Source organism: Phlebotomus papatasi, chromosome 1, assembly GCF_024763615.1.
Source record: "Phlebotomus papatasi isolate M1 chromosome 1, Ppap_2.1, whole genome shotgun sequence".
Lineage (NCBI taxonomy): Eukaryota > Metazoa > Arthropoda > Insecta > Diptera > Psychodidae > Phlebotomus > Phlebotomus papatasi.
The window spans coordinates 57721364-57741590 of NC_077222.1; the positions used below are offsets into that span (position 1 = coordinate 57721364).

The 20227-nt window shown below is 32.6% G+C and overlaps 2 protein-coding genes across 4 annotated transcripts in view; both read left to right on the plus strand.

Annotated features, from left to right (window-relative positions):
• The window catches only part of LOC129808738 (Kv channel-interacting protein 1), a 303848-nt gene that overhangs the window by 191643 nt on the left and 91978 nt on the right, over positions 1-20227 (plus strand). The window lies entirely within an intron of this gene.
• The window catches only part of LOC129808061 (PAS domain-containing protein cky-1), a 110679-nt gene that overhangs the window by 82785 nt on the left and 7667 nt on the right, over positions 1-20227 (plus strand). For all 3 annotated transcript variants that reach the window (XM_055857747.1, XM_055857763.1, XM_055857754.1), the window contains exons 8-9: positions 8424-8530; positions 11206-11359. In XM_055857747.1, the coding sequence (XP_055713722.1) occupies positions 8424-8530; positions 11206-11359 (261 nt within the window). The remainder of the gene's footprint in view (positions 1-8423; positions 8531-11205; positions 11360-20227) is intronic.

Below are 20227 nucleotides of genomic sequence, written 5' to 3' on the forward strand. Positions count from 1 at the left end.
TCGAATTTAATTGCTTAATAAGTTACTTAAAAAATTACCCAAAATAGCGTAAATATAACATAATTGGTTATCGGGCGAAAAAATTATTTTTGATTTATAAGCGATTGAATAGAATTATATATATGTGCTTGCGAGTTCTTAAAATACCTTTCCAATTAAGAAGAACTTGAATAAACCTACTAATAACTACTCTTTCTTTAGTCTAGATCTAGAGCTTTTTTAATCCTTAACCTTGAAGATTATCATGAAGAATAATTCAATGACAATTATTTTAAACACATTTTTACTGTTTTTTGTATCTATTTTCATTAATAAAGAGTAGCTAGGAAAATTCTTTTTATTCAGGATTTTTTTTTAAATCTTGGTAAGAAACAAGAAATAGCTAATATTCATTTTGATTAGCAATTTATTTAATTTATTTAATGAAATCTTGACTCGCTCTTACTTTATAATTTCTTATCAAATGAATGATTCAACTTCAAAATTGACTAATATTTCTTTCTTAAATTCGTATTCACTCTTGCACTTTTAAAAAATAGATTTTTTTTTTAATAAATCATCCATATAGAAAATATGGAAAGATATCCACTTAGATTGGCGTTTTTAGCTAAATCCGGTATGATTTCGCATGTATAAAACGCGGAGATGATAATTATATCTTGTAAATGACTAGACAATTAAAAAAATCATAGGTCAATAAAAAATATCATGACATGACCCATCGTTAGGATCCCTCTAAAAAAATATGGTACAGTAGACACTCTCTTAGTCGTATCTTTTTCAATCGGGCCAGGGTCAAAGGAAACACCTGTTTGATAGGGATCACTTATTGGCAATTTTGTCAGAATATTGAAATTTATTTTATGCATCTAATAAAATACAAGTAATATGACGTTTTCTCATAAACTACCATTTTCTATAAGGATAGATCAACGACTCAGAATGTAAAATGAGTAAATCGCGAATGGCCAACTTTAGAGGAGAGCGATTTCAAGCTGATATTTTACATGCTGAATAGGGGGAAGTGGGGCACCTTTGAAAGTGGGGCACTTTTGAAATTTATATTTTATTCCTATGTTTAAGTGGAACTGAGCCATATCATAATGTAATTTAGCTTCTCAATCTATTTGTGCAACTAAACTATATCACGATAAAATAGGTGAAAATTCCCAATTTCAAAAGTACCCCCTTTCAAAGGTGCCCCACTTTCCCCTATAGGATTTTTAAGATTTGAAACCCCTATAACTTTGGGAATACTTAATTTTCCGTTATAATATTCACAGGAAAGGTAGAGGACAGTAGACGGAAAAAACGAATTTTGCAAAAAATCGACTTAATTAGACTTATATTCTAACAAGTTAAGATATCCAAATTCAAATTTCATATGTCAAGTGGCACAAAATAGGGTGCCAAAAGTTCTTTAAAAGTTAGTAGGTGTTCCTCTGACACTACTTTTTTTGAATTCGGGTGCCTGTTGCATTTCAAAAAAAAAGTCTAATCAGACTCAAATTTCCTTCATTTATCTTCCTTTTATCGGATTTTTTTAAAACCGAGGTTTTTTTGTGAAATTAAAAATGATTATGAGTATGTAAGTAAATTTTATATGGTTATAAAGGCCAGCAAATAAAAGTTGAATTTCACGCGGGAATTTCTGAATAATATTCTGATGACATTGTGCTCCACATTCCCAATAGAGAGAAGCTACTAGAATCATTTTCTAGAAATTTTTGTCCTATTTTCATTAAAAGGTTTGCATTTGACCCAGGATCTTGTACTATTATCCCTACGCTAACTGCTATTGTCTTTATTTAATACACCTTTTGGATACAAAATCGTTCGCGAAAAGTTATGTAGTAGCATAGCACAGGATTCGCATCGAAATAAATTTACGTGGCGCCTAAGCGTGGAACACATACTAAAGTGTCCAATAAGTGGCTGAGAAATTCGCATTTGTGTGACTCATCTGGATTTGGAATTCTCCGAATGCTCAAGTCTTCCAAGAGAGCTTATATACCAATGCAGAGATACCTCTTTCAGTGGATATCTGATTTAAAGGTGGACTCGAGGCAAAAAAATGTCTTTCGTGTTTAAACACATTAATTCGTATATTTGTTTTAATACCAGAAATTACTAATTAGACTGCGGCGTGCAAAGTGTTGATGTTGATTTTTTTGCTTCTTGATCTTATACCTTTTACACCTCTGACAAACTTACACAAGTCACATTGGTTTGAATTTTGTGATCCTGGAGGGATTAACGTATTGGGTGTTGGGTGAAAAATGAAATAATTGTACACTTAACGTATTGTCTAAGAGAATTTGTGCTCAAAAAGTATATAAGCCACACAAAAAATATTCCCACAAGAAATAGTATACTACTCCATTTCTGATTCTCATGCTCCTTTCTTATTGCCAAATGTATATATGGTTTCTCTACCTTCTATAATATATTTTATATAAATGCACTATGTCATCAGAGATTCATTCCTATTGTTTGGTGTACTTTACTGTTTTTCTTATTCTTACTCTCTGTCTTCGCTTTTTTCACCCTAGTGATTCTTTCTTACACACTGTCTTTCTATTTAATAGAAAAAACACCTACACCATACCCTGGGCCCCTTTGAAACATCGCTATCCCAAAAGATTATAAGCTAAGAATTAGATTGTTTTAGTTTATAAGAACAGTGATTCCTGTATTAAAAATAACTCTTGTGAAAAAATTCAAATTGAATAACTAGATACAATTAGTTTAAAAAATGATGAAAAGCGACTTAACTTTGCGAAATACTCGAACACGCAATTTTAATACTTAAAGTGCTTAAAGTAGTAGAAAAAAATTTTATTTTATTAATAAAGTCCTTAAGAAATGCAATTCATAAGGAAAGGCATAGTGTTCAGAAGCTCAAATTTTTCGCACAGTTTTTCCTAAGCGAAATTATTTAAATTCTTTAAAATTAATTATCTCTAGACTGCCGATGGTACCTAAATTTTCTGAACAAATACAAGTTTGTTCCAATAACCTGATTATTTAAAAAAAAAAAAGACTAAAAATAATAAATTGCGATAACTGCTATATAAAATATCGTTTCGGAGAAACTATAAGTATATAAACCGAAATTATATGAAAAAATCGACTTTAGGATTATGGCCTAGCTTTCGAAATAGTGTACGTTAATTCATTAAGGTAATGTACTAAAAATACTAATTATAAAATGCAAAATAGAATATGAAATAGACACACAGCGAAATGCTGTCAAATTCACATCTTAACCGTCATTGAATTTGAATTTTTTAAATTACATTACAAACACCATTTATATAGAATGACTGCTTAAGAAAAGATTTATTCACCTAGAATTCAAATCAGGAAAGAGAATAAAGAAAAATTTAATCAAAATCGAGGCAATGTCAAACTTTCCGGATGCAACTTACCTATTAAGAAGAAGACAACAAAATGTATATTCCTACCTCTGTCTGGATGTTTTTCATACGTTATCGATAAACTAAAGCAACTAAAAATTATTTCCCGGTAGTGATTTAGATATCAATTGCGCAGAAATAAAATATCCAAAATCACCGAATTTTTATATCATGTATGTGTTTAGTTCTGGACACTCAATAATAATAATAATAATTTATTTAACCCTTGCATACTTGTGTTTGGGGCACTCAATGGGTCAAGTGGTAGAGCACTCGCTCTATGATGCAAGTGTCCCGGGTTCGAATCCTCTTTAGGTCACCAGGAATTTTTTTGGCGTTAAAGGTGTTCGAATTGCATCCAGTGAGCTTCACTGCTTGATTCCACGGGGCATGGGACTGACAACCTTATCCCATACAAGAAAAAATAATAATGCATGCCTAATCCCTTTGCGGGAAGGCCTTGTTCCTTCATGGAATGTTGTGCCAGCATTATTATTATTATTATTATTATTATTATTATTATTATTATTAAATTTATGCTTTGGGTTCTGGACACTCAATGGGTCAAGTGGTAGAGTAATCTCTCTATGAGGCAAGTTTCCCGGGTTCTCGAATCCCCTTTAAGTCAACAGGAATTTTTCTGGCGTTAAATGTGTTCGGAATGCATCCAGTGAGCTTTACTGCTCTTGATTTTACGGAGCATAGAATTGACAACTCCATCCCTGTTTAAGAAAAATAATAATGCATGTTCCGAACTTCTTTTGCGGGAAGGCCTAGATCCTAAACGAAATGTCGTGCCAACATTATTATTTATCATTATGTAGTGCGATAGATGCAAAATGGTTAAAGAAAAATCAAAAAACCAAACTATAATATAAAGTTGCTTATGAGCAAACTCTTTTCAAATGGAAGTTTTAGTGTATTACGGCTAATCGGCTAAATCAATTTTAGCTAGTTTCTGCGGACATTTTCGAAATGATGAACGTTTTAAACTTATACCCGGTGTATATGAGGCCAATCGAAAATCGTTGAGTGAACCGTAGAATCACAGAAGCTGTGATCGCTAAAGAATCACAGATAAATTCTTCTTTTGGTGTAAATCTGAAGAGCTCTGCATTTATACTTACGTAACATCCCATAGTCGCTTTTTATGTTATAAGCTTCCACTGTTTCACCCTCACCTCCAACTCAACAATGATATGACTTTATAGAATTTTATACAATATATTGGAATATATTGAAGACTTCGAACTATTTGCCATAAAAGCACACGAGCCAGGGGACATTTAAATAAATATATACATGAGTACATGTATGCAAATGTGCGAATTTAAAATGCGATATAAAGTTCTCCTTGGAGCTCTCTCGCACATATCCCTCCAAGTTGCATATGCACGCTTTTTATATTGCAATAAATGTGCAAAAGGTATAAATGCAACTGTGGTGTGTATATATATGTTGTGTTTGATACATTTGTGAGGCACACTTGGGAAGTGCATCAGGGATCCAAATGCTATCAATGAAGAGGCGCCGTTTTGTTACAGCAGCAACAACCAATATCACAATCGCTGGAAAGAGGAAGGAACACAAATAAAAAAAGAAGGACAGAGACGAAAGAAATTATGTGAAATGTGTTGCATTTGACTCTGCACCTCAGCATATATATATATATGTACATATATGTTTTGTTGGGGTGATCACCAGGAGTGGATTATGTAAATTTTCACAAAAGATTCCTTGACTCTCACAATTTTATACCATCTATATCGCCAAGAAAATACATTGTGCTAAGTACACCAGTAAAGGAAAAAAAAATAAAACCAATGCAACAGCGTAAATATTTTCAAGTCCTTTTCCATAGAAATGCAGTGGAAATAAATAAATTGGCCAAGATAATACAGTCATAAGGTCTGGGAGGGAAATTTTAATACCACAGGGAACTTACTGAACTCTTGAACATTTTCTCACCAAGCACTGTGGTTAGGAAGAGAGAACTTATTTCGAAAATAACCAAGCACAATGAAAGTGAAATGTCAGGAGAATTTTTTTTTGGAGAATTACCATTTATTGGAATATTTATTTGAGATAGCTGGCTTAACGAATCGTCTGACTTTGAATGCAAGAATATTATAGTCTTTAAAATAACCTGTCATTTAATTAAGATGTGTATCATCTGTTGTTTGCTCTGGTTTTACCTGCCTTACATTACTAGATTGAATCTTAATTTGTATTTCGAATTATAAATATCAAGGGGTATGCATAGTAATACCTAACGCACAATAACTTTTGTTTAGTAAACATCTTTTTGACATTTCAATGAGAGTGAGTAAGATCTAGATCTAGTTATCTCCCTCACACTTATAGAAAATTTTCAAAACATGTTTACAAAGAAAAGTTACTGTGAGTTGGGCATAAGGGTAATTATGTGCTCAGACATAATGTACAAAACATCCTGGATACCACAGAATTTTTTTTGTAATTGGCTTTTCCATCATTTTTTGGAACTATATGAAGTTTATAATGCACTCAGTTTGATTAACTGTTGGCGTATTTTTTGCATGCTGTATGTGTCGCGAAGTCGAATCTCTTTTTGGTCACCAGGGATATTTTTAGCATTAGGCATTAGTTTTTTAGGTTTATAAATGGGTAAGATTGTTAAGATTCTCACCTATTAATTTTAGACGTATTAGGTTTGCTCATTTCAAATAAAAAATCTAAGAGACGGGAGAAAAAAGAAATAGGTTCTATATAACATCGAATCATGGGAGGGTCATCGAAAATCAAAAATCTATTTCTCTTACTGTTTGGCCTCTAGCTTTATTATAATGCCCAACGCACAATAACTTTTGTTTACACAAACATGTTTTGACATTTCAATGAGAGTGAGTGAGATTTAGATCTAGTCATCTCGCTCTATCTCATAGGAAATTTTGAAAACATGTTTAAAAACAAATGTTATTGTGCGCTGAGCATAAGTTTTCGGAAAAATAAAGAAAAAGATTTAAAAAAAAAACATTTGAGAGAAATAAATCAATAATGGGTAATGATTCATTGAGGATTGAGACCAATGCAGTCGGATTGGGAATTTCAATTCAATTTAAATATAGATTCGATATAGAAAACATTTTTCATAAGTGTTCTATAGGAGTCGTTTTCGAAATAAATCACAAAACATGTACAGTAGAGTCTCGCTATAGTCCATATTTGGTTTCAATTTTGACACTTGGGTCGCACTATAGTCCATGTAATTTTTTAAAATTATCAACGATTTTTAGTATTGAAATTGCTCGACGGCTTCCACTTTCTTTGCGATTGTGGTACTTGTCCTTGCTTTCTTCATGGTGGATCACAATTATCACAACTACTTAATAAAGTTTGCCAAAAATATTAAAATAATTATGCATGTCGCATACTAAAAAACGTAACCTAACTTAAAATCAGTGTTTTGAAATCAACGGTCGATAAATTGTGGACTATAGAGCGATAGCCTATAGCGAGACTCTACTGTATTTAGTTTAATATGAGGGGTGGGGAAAAAAGAAAAAAAAACGTCTAGAAATAATGTTTACTTATGGGGGTTACTATAGACCAGAATTTGTTATCTCTGACCGTTTGAAGATCAGACCAGTAATAAGTTGCAATAAAAAAATATAGATTTCATATATACTGCTTTCATTTCGAGTTCGAGCAGTTAAATCAGGTATTGTTCTTCTTGAGTTTTTACTTACTCCTTTGAATTAAATAAAATATGCAGGGATTAATTGCACTATAAACATTCATTTAGTACATCATTCTATTATATGAATACCCTTGAAATGCACACATTGCTTGGACATCAAATTTTTCCCTCCCGCTTACATAATCAAAAGACCTAATCATGCTTAAAAACAATTTGATTTCTTGAAGAGTTATTCGGAGTATGAAGTATTGTCCTTCAACTAGTCAAAGAATCAATGATCGCCCGCATATTGATGGGAAGATTAATTAAAAGTACCGGCATATGGTATAAGATCAAAAGAATTTTTGAAATCAAATTCAGAATCTTCCTAAAGTTATTTCTAAATATAATATTCTAATATTCAGAATTCTGCAATGCTGTACAAGAATCTATTAATTCAAGCTGAAGCACTAAGATGGTATTTTGTATGTAGGGCAACATACCAAAGTAAATGCTTTTGGTTTATTTTACATGTTTAGGTAAAAAAAAATGGTAGGGTAAATAGAGGATGCATAGTGCATAAGAACATGTGAGACTCCTTGAAAATGCTTCTTTCTCATGTTCACAAATTTTTCGTTTTTTTTCTGTGTTATCCATAGGAATAAACGGTGTCCAATTTTGCATACAATGAAATGCCCAGCATGTTTTGTTTGTCTCCTTGACTGCTCCAAAGAGCTTCACTCCTAAAGGAATATATCACAAAAAACAGTGAATGTACATATTTATGGATTTATGCATTGCTCCGGCGTGTTGGAGGGATAAATTCAAGTGGTTCGCCACACGATATTCATACACTTTTAGCGTAAATATCTGTCAGCGGGATTTGAAAAATGGAGTGACTTTTATGAAGTCACCAAAGTGAAATAAATGACGATATATAAGCATTCATATTCTGGGCGAAAACATTGTGCCATGTCCCGTGAGATGTATCATCATTGTTGTCAATAAAGTCAAATCAATAATGTACGAAGGTAGCAAGATTCCGTCAAATTTATTTATCACGACTTTGATGTTCTTCCTAAATTCGTATGGACAAGAAGTGAGTTGAGAATAAGTGACTGTCGAGGGATGAGTATAAGAGGGAATCCGTTTTGTGAATATATAAGAGAGCGCGTGACTTTAAGTGGCATGCACAAGGCATACCGAATCATTTCTCTATTGATCAATATTATTATTTCTGTCACACACATCCATTAAGTGATCAAAGTGAATTAATTAATGACTTAATTTCCAGCCAACAATTCTTTCAATCTAATCATCTCTCTTTTCACTTCTATCAATTTCAGTGGTGAATTCCATTTAGGATACAATAGATCGGAACTTCAGGGTATATCGTGGTATCATCTCCTTCACTGGGATAGCACGAGAGAGGCACAGGCTAAGCATAGACTAAGTAAGTTTTGAAATATTTTCACTCATTCCTGCCATTTAGATTGATATCGAAAAAAAGTAGATTTGTAGCCCTAATACCATTAAGTGTACTTATTTAACCATACAAATTTCATACGATCTTATATGATCTTCACGTTCATATATGATCGAAGTGTTCTCCGCCCTCGAAAGATCTATGAGAAAGGTATAACTTCACATTATAAACATTGCATATAAATTGAAGGCAGATGATGAAAAAAAAAACATAAATTAGCGGCTTTTCAAACAATTTTCATCAAGACATGATTGAAACATCAAAAGGATCATGTTTTAATTAGTAAGGCGCTTAAACTGACTTACTCCATACCATTCCCATTTGTTCCTCAACTCATCTACTTTACCATAGCTCTAGCGCTATCTGAGAAACGTGATTTTTTCCTATATTTTACTCATCCTTCCAATTCGAGTAATGATCTTCTACTAAATATCTTGTTAATCAATGCAATTAGATAATAATAGCATACGCGCAAAGGCTACCGAATGCTCAATACTAGATGAGCATGTAATGTCTTGATTGAAATTGCAACTTTGTGAATGGGTTTCACAAGGAATTTTTCGAAGAATTTACGAGGCATTGAGCAAAAGAAAGCTTCGTTTTTTTTGTCTTATTTTCAAACCACAACACACTTAATTCGGTAGCCCCCAACGGGCTTTTGATATAAAAGCGTGAGTAATAGGGGTATTTATGTTTTGGTTCCCATCGTTTCCACTTCACATTATACGAGAGATTTCAGACATAAATGTTCATGGCTACAAAAACAGAAGAATTGTGGTATAATGTTAAATCTAGGGGCTTATAAGTTCACTAAATTTCAGTAGGGGAGACCGGGGAGGTTTGGGACACTTTTTCATTTTTTGACTTTGAGACACTATTCCAAAAAAACACGATAATGTATTTCAATTTTATGCGGTCTATAGGATACTTATGGGTATTGACTTTATAAAAAGTACTCTATAGAACTTGGAAAACAACTGAGTTTTCTTGGAGAAGATAAAACATTTTACTTGACGCTTTGACCCAAACCTCCCCGATGTGGGGCAGTATGGGACGCAAAAGTGGATGTTTGGGACGCGCTTTTTCTCGCATAATTTGTATTACTGGAACAGGTTAATTAATTTTAAATACCAGATTATAAATATTTCTGACAGAAATAAAAAAGTTTCATCTTTTATTTACACTTAGAAATTAATATCAATTTTATTTGTACAGTAGAGTCATTTATTGTCAATCAATTATTTAAAGTATTTTCTTCTTATTTTCCATCTATCTTTCTTTTCTTTTTTTATTCTAAATATTACAATCATGATTATCAAATTTCTCAGGCGAGTAGATTTTCTTGCAACTCTTAGTTTTGAACTCATTGGCGGATTCCTGTTTGATTTTACGACAACTGCATTGTACCTGTTTTCTCATTATTTCTCTGAATTATCTCTCGCCTTGCCTTTTCTGGAGAACTTGTTCGAGAAATTTTCGAAAAAAAATAGTTTTTAACTAGATTGGGCAAAGATCGAATATCCTCTGAGAAGGAATTATTGATTCCCAAGACAGTGATGATTTAATTATTGTCTCTATAGTTAGAGACATCCACTGGCACTGGTAAAGTTTGCACAAGAGGGAGATTTCCAGTAAAAACTGGGCATTACTCTTCATTTTGACAATAAAAAATTGCATACCACCTAAAATCTTGTCGAAAATCAACGTCCCATTCATCCCCTTTCAGGTGTCCCAAACATCCCCGTGTGCAGTTTTTGTATTTAAAACCTTTAAGTAAAAAACAAGAGCGTATAATCTCTGAAATTTTTATAAAAATATGTTCCCAGATTACACTGCTACCTAATGAGATAAAAAGGTTTTGATTATATATCGCTGATATAAAATACAAAGAGGAAAACTGAGACGTCAAAATATACAATTTTTATCAATTTTTAAAAAAATGTTCATAGAATTAAAACAATAAAACTGAGGATATCCATTCTTTTAGTCAAGATACATCTTAATATTGCCTACGATACAGTAATGGTTAAATCCCATTTATTTCAAAAATTAATTGAAAAAATCGCCTTGTCCCATACTACCCCTGTCCCAAACCTCCCCGGTCTCCCCTAATTAAATGTCACTTATACATTGCAAAACTAAAATATAATCACATTTGAAGACCTTATATTAAAATGACAGATGTCGTTCATATTGTATATTGTAAATTTAATGTAAAAATTCAAATTGACAGTCCAATAACGAAATTCTGGAAAAAATTGTTTTTTATGAGCATTTTTTTCTATTTAAGTTTTATCACGATAAAATTCCTAAATGCTTAACATTGATTATCCCCTGAGAGCAAAGTGTATTCTATCAGTAAAATTACTTAACAAGATATATAAAGGAAAGGGATTATTCTTGGGATTATTGAGCAGACAGGGAGTGAAATAATTTTACTCAATCATTCTCTATTTCATCTTTTAATAACAATTTACGCCTGGCGGACAAATAAAATTAGTTTTTCTCGTGTTTTCAGTGTAAATATTCCCATTGCCCATACATCATATAATTTAACTATAAAAAGCAGAATGCTTTTGAGTAAATCCATTTTCTCATGTTTATTTCTTTTTTTTATTTCACGAATTTTTCCTGATGATCAGTAACACAATCTGAGCAAGATCGCTCTGGAATTCTTCTAGTGCAAATGCAGAGACGATCTGGAGACTTTATATGGGTTCATTGTGTACTTCAAGTGCGCGATGGACAAGATTCTAATCAGCAACCAGTCATAGTTTGTACTAATCAAGTTTTAAGGTAAGTTTATTTTTTGTTTTAAGTTTTTTCAAGAAATTTTCTAAGTATTGAAATCTAATGTTTAAAATACAAAAGTTATTGCGGGTTACTTATAAAAACGTTTTTTTTTTAAATAAATCAGGGCATTGTGGGGGTCATTCAGCATTCGAACTTGGTTTCTCTAACAGTTTGATCTGTAAGCTGAATATTAAAAAAAAAAACTACAGAAAATCAATCGGATTTCTTTTTTTATTCTTTTAATATCTATTTATTTTGCTAACTAAAGCTACGGGATGGGGAGGGAATTAAGATATTATAAAAAAGTAATTTTAAATAAAAACAAGAGAATAATTGTTATTGTTAAATACCACCACATTGAAAATAACCATTTTTCATGAACAAGAAGGTAAATTTTTAAAATTTTTGTTTAATCATCCTCTTAAAAAAATCATCAAACGTGGAAATTGCAATTATATTCGAAAGACAAGTAAAGATGTAACGAATCCATAAGTTTAGTAAATAAATTTTGTGATTCTTGAGAAAATAATCATTATTCTCATAGCAAAACATTAGTAGAACTTATGTCGAAATATTTTCCACGTTCTCCAAGAGGATCTCAGAAAAAGATTACTAATTGGAATATTCTTATAGGAAATTTACCGCTTTGCTACTTTGCTTAAAACAATTTTTCTCTATTTTTCTCTATGCAAATAGGTACAAAAACTTTCTTAAAAGATTTATAAAGTTTATTTTGTGGATATTCTTAGAAGGGTACGTTTCGTCAATTACGGGCTAATTTGTTACACATTAATTCGTTTTATCACAGGGCTCTCGGAAATAAAAGGAATAACGTTACGATATTTTTATAGAAAATTCAATCTTCTTATAACATTGTTGTAATTTTTTCTTGCGTCTTAACAAGAACAATGCTTTTAAAATGATTTTTCAAAATGAAGGCATTTTGTCAAGAAGTTTCTTATCTACGCATTTTCCTTTTCTAAACCAGTGCAGAGACTTTTCTTGCTTAATAGCTTTTATAAAATGGCATGTACATTTCTCATTATTACATATAGGTAAAATGTGATTGAACGAAATTGCGGTGTTTAAAATTTTTTGTAAAAAGATGTGAACTGAATATTTCTTTCATTTACATCAAATAAGACAAATTGTCACTCATTCAGAACAAATTTTATTTTATTTTTATTTTATTTATTTATTCAAGATATAAGAAAATTTTACCTTATTAATTTAATTAATAAGGTTATTAATAATAATAAATTTTTACCTTGAGTGGATATTTTTGATAAAAGAATTTAATGAGGAAAAATTATTTGAGGCATCCTAAAATATTGATATAATTGCAGTAGAAGTAAATCATTTTAAAAATATATTTATTTAGTAGTCACTACTAGTAAATTTTGGAAAATAAATTCGGAATATTGATATCTCCTGAAGGGAAAAATGTTTATTTTTTTATTTTTAGTGTTCATTTTCCACGTGCCTCGTTTGAATCACTTAAAACTTTTAGACATTTTAGGAGATTTATGAAAACCAACTGGGATAAAATTTTAAAAATTACGTAGCTTGGAAGATATCGAATTTTGAAATATTTGATTTGTCACATTTTGCCCCAGGTCCACGTGTTCTTTAAATAATTTATTTATATTTTACTATATCTGATATTGTTGAAATTTAGGATTTTGGAATTTTAAATTACGTCGGGATTATTTGAAAAATTCGTCATTCCTTCATCTTCATCTTGATAAGATATAAGAAAACTTTTAAAGAATGAAAATTGTGCAAGATATGTGTGAATACTTTTCCATCTTTTTCATGCAATCCAAACATGAAAATACTCCACGTTTCTTCATCACTTTTATGATGCGGATTTGGTGGATAGGAAGGAATATAATGTGTACACTGGGCGAGAGAGAAAGATGATGGTCAGATGATAAGAATTACACCTTACCGCCTAACCGTTGATGATTATATTGGATGATGACTGTGTAGAAGGTGGACTGTGTATTTCCAAAGAAATCATATATTATACATATATATTATATATATAAATCCATATGAAATTCTCATAATATGCTGAGATATTTCGCGAGTCCATCCCCGACTCGTCGTCTGCGGGTTATTATATTTCTCTTCCACTTGTTCTTGCATGGGTCTTGCATCCCAAACAATTTCTGCCAAGCACGCCACATGCATCTCAAATATATTAATAACTCTTTATTTATTGTTATAATCTGATGGTATGTCCCACTAATTCGACTAGAAGAATTATGGATTGGTTAGATGCAATCAATTTTTTCTTCTCACCGCCTATTTAGCACATTTTGCAACATCAAATGGACGCGCTGTAACCCCGTCCGGCTGTTTACATTTTACAATTTTATTATACTTTAAAGATTCCTTCGACCACATGCTTCATTTTTGCTCTCCTTTACCCTCGAATTGCCAACTTGCAATCTTAACCGTCATTCTGGTTCACAAACTGTTAAAGGAATATAACTTTGGGAGTATCATTGTGAAATATCGGAAACAGGAAAATGAGAACGATTTTATATTTCTTCATCCTTCTTCGCTAATCTCCATTAGCAATGAAATTCATCCTCTGCCCTTCTATATCTTGTTTTTTTTTTATACAATTAAACATTATTGGTAGTAATTTAGCAAACATGCAATGAAATTCGCTTTTCCTCATACGACAAACTTTTACATTCACTGAATCCGTGTGTAGGGAAGGAAGATCTTAACAAATTCCACAACAAATCGCCTTGTTGAAGAAATTCCAAACGGGGAGGGAAAAATGTCGATTAAGAGGAAACATTTTAAATGCAATAAATCTAATAGGTGATGGCTAATTTCTATAATTGCCCATTTAGTGGACTCTTTGGATTTTCGATGGTGTTGACTAGACCCGTGCGATCGCAAGAGGATCCCCCCAACATACCTGAGTAGGGAATTGACAACAGCATACATTATGAGGGGAGAAAAAAAGAGTGGTATATAAAATATAAACTGGCGAATAAGAATTCAACCATCTGATTGGATTAAGTGCGTAATTTTCTCATTTCGTTTTGAATCTCATTGCATGTAATTTCATTGGAATTTTGTTATGTTGCGTACCCAGGTCTTGCTTGTGTTACAGCCACACCATCCGAACGTACACGGGTGGGACCCAACATAAGGGAATTAAAAAGGTAACGCGACTCACTCAGTTCGCATTTTTTATTCTTAATTTTTTTTTTAAATAAAAGTTGTAAATGGAGGAGGAGATTGCACCTTAAATCATTTTAGTGAGAATTTTGTGTTTATTTGAAGCACTTGAAATCAAGAATTCCTTACGACCTTTATATGTTTCATATTTAGACGATTTTAACCCTGGACAATTGCATTCATTAAGGTAATCTAGAGCAATATGTGACATATCGAAAAATTTAAAAATTCTATTTATTTCTAGATAATAGACTAGGTTTCAAGTTTTTAACCTTGATCTTTCATGATCGGCCTCTAAAATTCTAAATTTCTATAATTTTAAGATGTTCGAGGAAGGTATACGGAAACTATAAAATATAGAAACTTTGTGCTCTCTTTAAAAAAAATCCTTAGATGATACAACAATCTTGACTAACTTTACAGGACGTCGCGGCATTAAGCACCTCGGGAATTCGCTTTTGCCTACTATTGAGGACTATTTTTCTTTAATCATTGTTGAAGAATACTTTAATGAACTACTTTAACTACTGAAATATTTACTAATAAAGACAAAATTAAGATATAATGAAGGATTTTAATTTTTACTGACCAAGAATATTTTTCCTAAAATAAATTCAGTGCCTAGAAATAGAAGACTTATAAACATGTATTCTTAAAGTAAAAATATTCATTATTCTAAAAATTTATTGAGAACTCAAAGCAAAATTATATTTTATTAAATTTATATAATATATATTTTTGGATTTTTGTTTAAATTGGAGCCGAAAATGTTTTTTTATTCTCTCCGTTCCGAAATCTTACGTTACGTTTGGGGAACAACTAGGGATTAAGGAATGGTTTTAGAGAATGTTTTTATTATTTACAAATATCTTATGTATGAACTATCCTCCATGTTGAGGGAGAATATAGGGAACCTACGATGATGGTAAGTTGAGGAATCGATATGTTGAAGTTGTCCATTTTTCGCGTTTTTTTCCAAGAGCTCCGGTAGATATTTAATGACTAATAATTGGACTGCGATTAGCATTACAGGCTAGAATTTGTTCTAAATTTTTAGTATGAACAAGTAGAACTCAACAGTTATTACCGATATGACATTTTTTATTGCTCAAATTTTGCAGAATAACCAATAAAAAGAACATCCATTTTTATGTGTTCGTATATGGGTGCTAAATGGTTAGAGATAGATACTTGAGACCTTCGGCGGACCCCCATAAGTTGACCCCGAAACCATTAATATGTCCCTCATTTTTACCCCACCCCTCCCCTTCCCTCCAAAACCATGTTTTTTTGGAATTGGTCGAGAACGTGTCGTACAATTTTTCATGGGAAGGGGAGGGGCGGGGGAAAAAGTAAGGACATATTAATGGTCCCAGGGGTAACTTACGGGGGGTCCACCTAGGTCCAAAGTCTCTATCTCTCACCATTTTGCATTTAATTTAGATTTAAAATAAAATGTCAAAAATAAGACATTTTTAAGACATTCGTTCCTCAACTTACCATGGAGACTGGACCCCAATTTTAATTCTGAACATTAACAATAGTTCTTTACAAGAGATAATTGTGGTACACAAAAACTTTACCAACAAACTTTCCCCTAATACCATTTTTTCCCAAACGTATGACTTATTTCGGAACAAGAATTTTTCCCAAACGCACGAATTATCTCGGAACGGAGGGAGTATTACTGTGTGTCAGTAATTCAATCGAAAGATATCTCCTGAGTGTATACATACAGCTTATTCTTATAATTACTAATTTCAAATTTGCGTTGGTTTTTTCTTTGCCGGCAATATGTAATATTAGCCTTTTTCTGAAGTGTTATTCTTCTAGAAAACTACCTTATAAAAGAGACAATTCAAAGTAAAATGATATGACAAGGCACGAAGTAAAAATATGCTTTAAAAGGACATTTATTCGGCCCAAACTTATATCTAGTTCCTTTAGTTTGCCTTTTCTATCTTTGCTAAAGCAACGAAAAAGTTTTTGCGCAAAAAATCGTCGGCTCCAAAGAAAACTATTGTAAGTCTAAAATGCAATTTTTCAGGAGAAAAGCTCAAAGTTTGACAGCTAATATTGATTTTTATTATGCTTTCAATTCACAGCAATTATTATATTTTAAACTTCTGAAACTATTTTATCATACTTGAGTATTGAATATTTTCCGGTTAAAAAAAAAAGTTAGTCGATATTAGCTTTCGTTGCAATACTGAAATATATCAAAATGAAAGTGAATTGAATAGAGCTGTGGTCAAAGCTTTGAAAATATGGTATTCAATTACCTCTAATCAAAACCCATTCTCAAAGCCTGAACAGCACAATAGTCTATTTAATTTTAAGATATCATGTGACACCTTTTTCTAAGCATTTCTCTTGTCTCATCCCCAAATGAGAAATTCCTGAGGCTTAAAGGTGACGAATTGCACTGATGATTTACAAAGTATATTATACTATGTTGGTTCTGTTGGCAAATGCTACAAAAAGAGTTTCTCACTGAACGACTTTCTAACAATGCTCACCAGACGTCTGTTTCTCTCCTTCTTTTTATGCATATATATATCCCTATTTTGTCTACAGAACATCCCAACCAATTCAACATCATTTAAATTGAGGTAATTAATAACTTTTGCATTAGCCATGTTGAATGGCTTTTGTGCTATATAGGAGCTTTTGAAAGCATTTTCCAGCGCGAGTTCATGTGTTAAACGTGAGAAAATTATTTACATAGCTGAAGAATTGCACATGTATGCATGTACATTCAATCTCCGTGCACGCGGCTCTGTGATGCTCTCGCGCCAAGCGGAAGGTGTGTTTGAGGTATGATTGCCGCGAAGAAGGGATAAATGCGCGCATGCAAGTGAGCAGTTAGACGAACAAAATACTCATTTTCCCCCCGCACAGCAATTCAAAGTATGTATATTTATATAAATATATATATATATATATATATATAAAAACATTTAGTACAGTGGAAGATGCCTCTTCTTTTGTGAAATTCCTCCATAAAAACCATTTTCTTCCCTTTTGACATACACACACACTTCTTATATCCCCATGTCTGATTCTTTGGGGATCATTCTCTGGGGCTCCTTCTATCTTACCTTTCGTGGGTCGCGTTGAGACCACACTTTTATTTTCCATTCTCACTTGGGGAGGCCAAAGCTTTCTGCTTCTGAGCCATATATTTGTGCAAGGTTCACGGTGATCGTAGCGTGTGCTATACGAAATATTTGCATAATTTCTGCCCAAAGCCCAAACACTGGGTCAAAGGCCGAAAGACCGTATGCCACATTTAAATTCAAGCACATCTCTCTCCTGTGCTTCCTCGAGAAAAAACACCTCCGCATAAAACATGCCATACGTGTTAGATATGCGCCACGAGATATACATTGGTCACTGTGAATTTAATCGAATCAAACAGGAGCGATTATTCTGTGAAAGATTTATATTAAAGAAATTTTCTGAAAAAAATATTTTAAGTAATCTTCACCATTTAGTATAAAAATTGCTGTGATTTTATGATAGAATCATATATATATATATATATATATATATATATATTTATTAACACAATTAATACAATATTAAACCAATATTTTTTGTGGATTTGTTTTTTTTAACACCGTTGTCAAAATAAAGTTTTACCGGTTTTGCCCTGGCAAATCTGAAACCCTATTGATAGCATAAGATCAGAGATATTAAAGAACTGTGAATTACAATTGGGTTTAGAAACAATATTCCTTTAAGTTCATTGATATAACATATTTTAGGCAATACTATTTCACAGAATGCAAATTCAAAAAAAAGTAACGTTTACTTAAAATTTAGAATAACAAACCACTTTTTCAACATATTTATCTTCACATTTCAGACGATCTCTGAGAAATTATATCACACTATTTGTCCGTTCGTCCGTCCGTCTGTCCGTTACAATGCCTAGAGGTCAAACGGTTAGAGAGGACCCTACTCCACGTTAGTCGACAGAAAGATTATTAACATGTCCTTCATTTTCCCTCCTCACCGTTCCCTCCAAAACTATGTTTTTCCAAAACGATGTCCATATACAGAAATAGCATTGAATCATTGCTAATGTATAAGATTTTCCGCTATATGTTGGCAACCCTCCCCACTGCAATCTCTAGATCAGAGGCGTGCAAGAACCGTTAAAACCGATTAAACGTCAAATAAAGCATGTACATCAATGCTCAAAGCGCTACCAAAACAAACTTATTTTGACGTTTATTCGGTTTCAACGGTTCTTGCACACCTCTGCTCTAGATTGCCTCCCTGACCAGCTTCAGAGTGAGTAGTATGACACCCTGGCGCCATGTGTGGTGGGATCAGTGTATCCTGGGAAGACTCAGAGTGCTGATGCTAAATTTGCCATTTCAGAAAGAGAAGGCCACCACCTGTTAAGTGTTAGTGTCAATAATTCGTAAGGGCTACACTAATAACGGTTTTTCAAGGTTGAAGGTTTCAAGGTTGAAAAGGCTCTAGGGAGCGCCATTGGGATCGTTGGAAAGGTCTTGGGATTCCTGGGAACCGCTAATGAACTGGTTCATAACCGATAACTATTTTTTTATCTGAAATTCAATTATTTTACTCCTCAGGTATTTTAAGCAATGTTTCGAGTGATTTATAAATCGATTCAAATCGATTGTGAACCGCTAATGAATCGATAAGTAGTTTATGTCCGAAAATCAATTTTATTGCTCTTGAAACTTTTTTGGGATCTTTTGTGTGATTATTAATCGCTTCAAATCGGTTCGAGTACAAGCACTTCGCAAAGCCCGGGACGCTTTGCCACCCCTCTTTTCTATTTTAGATTTTTGAAAGTTTTTTTTTTATTATAAAAAGAAAACAAATTACTTGAATAAAATATATCAATTACCATTTAAAATCTATTAGCTTGTTTCTCAAATTCTCAAATTTTAAAGCATACATACCTATCTACAGAAACTTGTTCATCATGCTTACCACTGGAAAAATTATTGCTGAATGCTGTATAATACGAGTCATTGGTATAGAATAGATGTAACCCGAAACATTATTGCACTATAGCATGCATATAGTACTCTTCACATTAGACTTTACATGCATAATCGTGCGAAAAGCTGTTAGTGTCTCATTAAATAATCCTGAATATTCAATGTTGATTTGCGGCGTCTCAACACAGCATCTCTTTTGCATTGCACAATAGAAGATGGGAGTTATCAATTAAAGATTACATATCAAAGTAGAGTCTTCATCAGTATTGGTGGTCTATATTATTTATGTGAGAACGCGTGGTTAAAACGAGAGATTCACTTGGGAGATCCTCTCTCTATCCCCATGTGAATCGATTTGCAATATCGGAAAGTCATGAGTCAACTCACACATAGCGGATGTTCCAAGATTGCGGATGGAAGAGAGATGATATACTCTGTTTTGCCCGCAAGAGTAGTGCCTGCTGCACATCGAATATGAGAAATGTAATCATAGAAATACCTTGATTACACTTTGATAAATGGGCTATCGATCAAAATATATATATATTACTTTTTTTCATTTTTTTGGCATTTGCTGAGGTGCCTTATGCGCTGACGTTGCATTTCCGATCGCGCACATTGGCAATTACTATTGATCCCAATACCGCAACTAATTTTGATTAAAGTCTGCATGGAT